Genomic DNA, 7210 nt, shown 5'->3' with positions numbered 1-7210 from the left:
AAAAAGTGAAGCCGCACTCGAGCCAGCAGACATGACACAGCGGTGACACAGCAAACATGCATGAGCTGCATTATCTCCACTGTAGTAACCATATTTGCAGCGTTGTCTGTAACAACTACAGGGTGTTTGCTGGTCAGCCCCCATTTGTTAATGTCTTCAGTCAACCTATTGGCTATATTTGCAGCTGTCTGGCTTGAAGTCATCGTGGGGGTCTGTAGCACGAGATGCGAGGCGCCACTCATTATCAGTGTAGTGGGAAGCCACCTTAATGTCACATATCCAGCACGTTATCTTTAGCCATTTTAAATCCAAAATGGTTCCAGACATCAGACTTCAGTTGGGACAGCTTGCTGAGCGGTGTGTTACTTGGGTCGGCATTTGAATGTGAACGTCACGTGCGTCACTATAAAACTAATCGATCTCATTCCCTAAACATCGATTTTGCAAAAATGTAAAGGAATCGATACAAAATCTATTTATTTTTTTTACCCAGCCCTAACATCAAGTGACATAACGCCTCTCAACAAAAGATATGTGCCGTCTCTGCGGTACACTACCATGCTTTTTTCTTTTCTCCCATGTACTTTCACAACACCGGTGTCATATGAGCTTGTCGTCAGTGGGGGGAAATTCTGCAAGAACTCTGGAACCTGCACTTTGCTCTTTTAAATCTAATATATTAATACTTAGTGTCTTCTATTGGAGGCGCTTCAGGATGTTGCAGAGCTAGAGAGCTCCTCCAGTGAGAGACTGCTGTGTCCTAAATGTACAAAGCAGTGTTGTTATAGCTCCTTCCATCAGGAGCGTCTACCTGCTGTTTTTGCCTTTTTCATTCCTGTTTTTATACTTGGTTACACTTTAGTTGTATACTTATGGTTGTTTAATTATTTTATTTTAAACAAATAATTGTTGTGATTCTGATTTTCTTTTTGTTCTTTATACTTGCATTTACCTTTTACTTGCTGTTTGGGAGAGTTGGTCAAAAACTAAATCTGCAAGGAGACAAATACTTTACTTACGACTGTCGCTTAGAGCAGGAGATATATAAAAAATAGCTATATAAGGGTTCCTTTCCCACAGTTTTTTTTAATTGAAGTCCAAGGGCAAATTTTTCCCATATTTTTTCTCTGCAGCAGTACCTTTTCCCTATGCCTTATTTAAATGCCTTGCTCTTACTTAATGGTCTTCTACAGTCGATAGGAGTTTTTGGGAGCTTCCCAGACTGTTGTAGAAACAGGATTTTAAATTGGAGTCATTTTTGGCATTATGCACCGAGGGAATTTAGATTCCTTTCCAATGTGCTCTCCCCGACTTCCACTTAATCTTGCTGTGCAGATTTAGTTTGCCTGACTCCACAGTTCATTAAAAAATTAACACTGCAAGATGTCGCTGCTCGCCCCTTGCTGTGTCTGCAGTGTTTTAGTCAGTTTCCAGATAGACTTGATGAGCTGCTCCTGTGTCAACACTGGAAATGAGTGTTAAATTGAAGTCATCTTTGTTGTTCGTTCAAGTTCTGGTTCACAGGCTTCTAATTGGTTGTCGCTATTTGAGACAACAGATTCAAGTGACTGCCAAAAGATAATTGCACCAGCAAGAAGCTTATTTAGATTAGTTTTTAATTTTCTGCCTTAATATTGCACGGGAATCATCTGTAATAAAACTTGCCTGTTTTTCCTGTGATTATAAAAGTGTGAACATGTTTATTTTATCATCCTTTGCTGCTGCAATTAGGCCTGTAACCAGTGGATGTAGAAAATAAGCATCAAACAATATGCATGTATGCAATCGCTGTTCCCAGTTTGACTTTCCAGCAGCTTACATCTTATGTTTGAATTATTTATTAACCGGAAATAAAAAAAAAAGATATTTATTTTATTTTTTGAATGGCATTTATCTCAAATGCTGTAATACTTTATAGACCTCGACTGCTTTGATCCTCTATCAATCCTATATACTAAATTGATATATATAAGATTGATAAAACTGTCTCTCTTTAAGTTTATAGTTGTCTGGCAGATAAGGACACAGTTTTACACTCTGCTGTGGCAGTTGGTTTTTGGTTTTTGGAAGAATTCTCTTGGTCAGGGTTGCAGGATTCGGTCAAAACCTATAATAAAAATATATTTCTTCATTTTGACAATGTTGATATAAACCGTATAAAGGCCTTAGGAAAATGAAAAAAGGAAAAACACCAAACCTGTACAAACTCCTTAACATTTTTTTTTACAAAATCCCTGAAACTCTTCCTGTTAAAATGTTTTGAAACTATTGATAAAAAAAAAAAAACTAAAAATACAATGCACATTTAACCAGGTGGTTATCTCGCCCTCATATTTTTCAGTCCATGGCTTCTATCCTCTTTCAGTTTTTGTCATTACCTCCTTCCTTTTTGGTAATATAATAGATAATATAAAAGTCATATTTTTAAAGAAGAAAAACAAACTGAAGTCTGAAAGAAAACTGCAATAAGTGAGCAAAACGATTAGTACAGTAGCTCATATTCGCTTTAATCCCAAAATGCTTTTTAAAAAAACATCTTTTAATAAACCCTTTATGACACTGAAGGCAGCACTTTATAAGTAGCGTTTAGCTTTTTTCCCTCAATCCTCTAGTTAAGATTCCTCGCCCTCTCTCTGTCCTTCTCCCCTGATGTAGTCTTGACTTATACCACCATATTGTTGTTAAATGAAATTATATATATATATATATATATACGGTATATATTTATTTTAATAAGCCCCATCTTAAGCTCTGACGGACTACTCTTTAGCCTTTTTTGTGGAAGAAAGGCTTTAATCTTCTGCCTTTGAGAAATGTAACTGATCATGTTAATGTTAGTTTGTTGCTAAATTTCTATTTCTTATAACTTAAGCCTGTTTTTATTGTTTTTTTTACCCAACAAAAACCTTGGAAGAAGGGTTTTAATGCTAAAACAAGTGGGGATTTTTCATCAACACTTTTAGCTTAAGGGAATTGAATTGTTTTTTTTCTACTTTGTTTAAATAGGAATAATTGATAATAATATAATGTAATAACAGCTGTGATAGTTTTTACATTGGAAAATATTCTTGTATTTCCTACATTATAGTGGTACATGTGGACCTGATCAATTTGGAAATATTCAAGATTTATTCTGTATTTTTAGGTGAAAATTGCTTCCTAAACTATCCGATTTTAACAGGCAAAAAAAAAAAAAAATTATGGTTTTCAATTTCAGTGCAATTAATAAAAAGTGAAGCTCTGGGTTTTTCATTATTTAAGCTGCAGACGACTGAGCTGATCAAGGTGAACTTGGGCAGTTTTAAATATTTGCTGAATGATTGTTGATTCATTGGGACTTTGACCTGTTGGAGCAAGGAAAGTCGTCTTTTTCTTTGAAATCATTAGTAAAAAACGATCAACTTGAATAGGGCAAATCAGGGTGAGGTGGTTAGATTTATTTAATGTTTAGAAAGCTCCAGTCTTTTGGTTAGTTTTCTTTATAGGCTATTTTTAAGACTAAAAGCTACAATTTAGATTTTTTTGTCTCTGTGCAGAGCCAGAAGGATCTACTGTCAAGAGGGAATCGCTTTCATTTATTTCATGTTTATTTTTCATGTCCCATAATAGACAAAGATTGAACGCTGAAAAGATGAAAACTTTGCAGGAAGGCTGAATGTTTGCCAATGCTGCTATTTGTTTAAAGCCTTTCTGTCTCCCTCACAGCCTAAATGAACTCTTAGCAACTTTTTGTAGAAAACGGTTTACTTCTTAAACGACTCCTTTCATCCTTGAGTTTTCTCCTATATTTTTTTTATCCATTTACCTAAAGTAAAGAAAAAAGTGTCTTCTTTAATACTAATCCACCATTCATAAGTCAGGGCTGTTCAAGCTGGAAAAGATCACCGGTTTGTCTGAAGAGACAGAAGTTTGATACGTTTTTTTTTATTTTGTTTTTCACTTTTTTTTGATTAGAAACAACCTGCCATTACTGGATTACTACAAACTCACTGTTTTCTCAAACCTTGCCTCAAATGATCATCTCTATAGCCACATTTTGAGAGCAAATTTTCTTTTCACTCATATATTATCTTTAATTGTTAAGCAATAATGGCGGATCACCGAATGTCAACAACCTCGGTTCGCGCACAATAAGCAATCAGTGGGCTGTAAGCTACCTTTGTTTCTAAGACTGCTTAATACCCACTCATGATCAAGCTGGACCTGTTAACAACTTTATTTATGTAAACTTGAAAAAAGCGTATTCCTAGATTATACTGTAAAGAAAAAAAAAACAACAAACTAAAGATACTAATTAACTGTGATGCATACGTTTTTTTCTTGACATTTATGTTTTTATTCTGTCTCTTCCAGGTGTCAGCATGGGGGGGTTATGTGTTTATCATCAACCTGATTCCGCTCCATGTGTTTGTCCTCCTGTTGATGCAACGCTACAGCAGAAGAGTCTACATCGGTAAGATGCACACAAAGCACTGGCAATTAAAATAAAACGTATCGTTGTCCGTTTGACCTCGTATTTAAATTGCCCGTGCAAACGGTGGATGTAATGGAGACGTTGCCTTCAGTCTTTCCCTGTGGAACAGAAATGTGTGCCGTAAGCAGGAGTTCCACCGGCGTTTTCCAAACAAAGTAGCCCCCCAGCATCTGACCCCCGCTACAGGCTCCATTGCCCATCACGTCTGTACTCATTACTGATAGCCGTAGGCGCTTCATCAGCAGCCGGTCACACACCCACATGCCTCCGTACTGTAGAAGCAACTACCTGGTCCCCCTACCATTTTTTTTTTTTTTTTTGCGAATATCAGCACATTCCAGTTTTTTTTTTATTTCTCAATGCATCCCAGTTCCACTTGCAGTGTCCTGCAAAATCATTCATACCCCTAGAGACTTTTTTCACTTTACAACCAGGAAACCTTCATGGCTTTTATGGGGTTTTATGCGATGGAACGCTGCAAAGAAGTGCATAATTAAGTGGAACAGAAGGGATTCATTGTCTGGAGGTTTTTTCCTTTTTTCTTTCTTTACAAATTAAAGTCTAAAAGATATAAAGAACTGCAGAAGTTCAATGCTTCCACAGCCTGGAGAAGTTGACTAATAATCTGAGAAGCAGCCAATCAGCTGTGGAAGAGCTGCAAGGATCATTATTTTAAATGAGGAATTCTGCCAAAAGGATAAAGACTAATCATGAACTCAACAAATTTTACCTTTTCATTTGAAGAGGAGCTAGAAGAGGGTAAGCTCTGGAAAAAAAGCTATAAGTAGTCTTTGCTGCAAGCCATTTAATGGAAAGATGAACATGTGGAAGGAGGTGCCTTAGTTTATGTTCACACAGCAGCCTGAAGTGACCCAAATCCAACTCATTCTCACTCCCAACTCCTCACATATTGACGCTTGGTAAAGTCCCGTGCGTGTCAGATACTGACGTGACAGGGATACCCCTCTCGTGATTAACTGACGCGTGGCGTTCATGATGGGCTGTCGCAGGAACTTCCAAAAATGTTTCCAAGAGCTGTGAAGTAAAAACATCCCACTAAAGGAATGGTTATATTCCTGCAGCAGTGTGTCACAGTGAGCTTGACGCAGACATTTTTTATTTATGCTCAATATTGAAGCGTGGACCGCGCTATACGGTGTGGGTTTAGATATGGCCGAGGCGATGAGAAGGCGGGGGCGAGTTTAGTCCGACAGCGGAGGGACATGACGGCCAAAAAGAGCGGAGATCCAGGTGGAAAAAGGGTCCCAGTGTTCTCGCACACCTCTATCTTCTAGCTGGTCAAACTTCCCGAGTTGCTTTCCGCAATTTCGGTCATAAAAACAAAACAAGCCAGCGTCCTATCTGCGGCACTGTTTGAGGTCAGCTACAATTTGGGAGAGGTGCAGCGGAGGATGCAGGGACTGCTTTTTGTTCACTGCGACACCTACGCAGATGACCCAGTTTCAAAGTATAAATCAGCCTTAACCCATCCCTTACTCAACCCTTAAACCCTTAAAGAAACACTAGTATAAATGCTACCATACACTTCTAAAGCTACCAAAGTAACATTGTAGGCTATACTTCAACTTTTTTTTTTTTTTTTTTTTACGGGTCAAGTGAAACACTGTCCTCGACCTGTCATTTACCAAATACTGACGCAGGGGGTACCCACTTTGACGAAGTGTCAATATGTGACGAGTTGGGAGCGAGAATATGTTGCCGAATCCAATATTTTTGTCCATATGCGACCTGTATCCGATCTTTTCATGACATTCTGAACAACACAGATCTGATTTTTTCCATTGCCACCCATTCACACATGAAATTACATACAAATCTCAAAAGAATAGGGTTTCACAAGAAATCTGAATTGAGCATTAAGATATACAGTGTGAATGTAGCCTTAGGCAGAGGGGACCAACACTCAATAATTTTCCTGAATGCAAAAATGGTGGTGGCAGCATCATGCTGCAGGTTTCTTTACTGCAGCACTGTCAGACCCCAGGCTCTAGGACATCAGAAATTGTAATATTAAATGTATCCAGAGGAAAAAAAATAAACTTTAAAGGGGTTTATTGCAAAGGGAAAAACGGCTCCACCTACCAAACACACACTTTAAACAACTGGCTAAAAATAGACTAGAGGGGCATAAATCCACCATTAAACAATCAAATCAAAGACGAGTTGATCCAAAGTCAAAGAAACATCATGGAGATAACAGAACCTCTCAAACATACTAAAAATGCAGTACAAGATGCTTCAAAGCTGCCCATACAGTCTTTAAAAGTCAACACAGAAACCAAAATGGGGTCAACTTAAAAAAACAAAAAACAAACAAAAAAATCTCTTTCACAAGCTGCCCCACCATAGGAGTTTCTTCAGGAGCCTTTTATAGGGAACAGGTGGTTCTCTTCATCCTCTAATTGGCTGGGTGCTCCTTCTGGTCCAGTCAGGTTGCTGAATCTGCATACAAAAGGCCAACAATAAGGGGTCCAAAGAAGTTCCTTAAAGCTCATGGAGAGATGAACCCAGCTGAGTATCACGTTCCATCAGACAACAAACCATAAACATAGAGCCACAGACATGATGGCGTACCATAGGTCAAAGCATTTTCGTCTCTTGAAACGGCATAGTCAAAGTCTAGATCTAAATCTAGATGGGAGCCATCCATCCTAGGGCTGGGCGATAATTCAATAACGATATATATCGATCGATAGACGTGTGGCGCAATAGAAA

The 7210-nt window shown here is 38.2% G+C and overlaps 1 protein-coding gene across 1 annotated transcript in view; it reads left to right on the top strand.

The window, feature by feature from the left end:
- stt3b (STT3B, subunit of the oligosaccharyltransferase complex (catalytic)) overlaps window positions 1-7210 on the top strand; it is a 107798-nt gene that overhangs the window by 74426 nt on the left and 26162 nt on the right. Inside the window, exon 5 of the mRNA XM_015376961.1 lies at window positions 4354-4453. Coding sequence (XP_015232447.1) covers window positions 4354-4453 — 100 coding nt within the window. The remainder of the gene's footprint in view (window positions 1-4353; window positions 4454-7210) is intronic.

The sequence above is a fragment of the Cyprinodon variegatus genome, unplaced genomic scaffold (assembly GCF_000732505.1).
Source record: "Cyprinodon variegatus isolate N-32 unplaced genomic scaffold, C_variegatus-1.0 Scaffold144, whole genome shotgun sequence".
NCBI classification, from domain to species: domain Eukaryota; kingdom Metazoa; phylum Chordata; class Actinopteri; order Cyprinodontiformes; family Cyprinodontidae; genus Cyprinodon; species Cyprinodon variegatus.
This window is presented reverse-complemented; position numbering and strand designations above follow the sequence as displayed.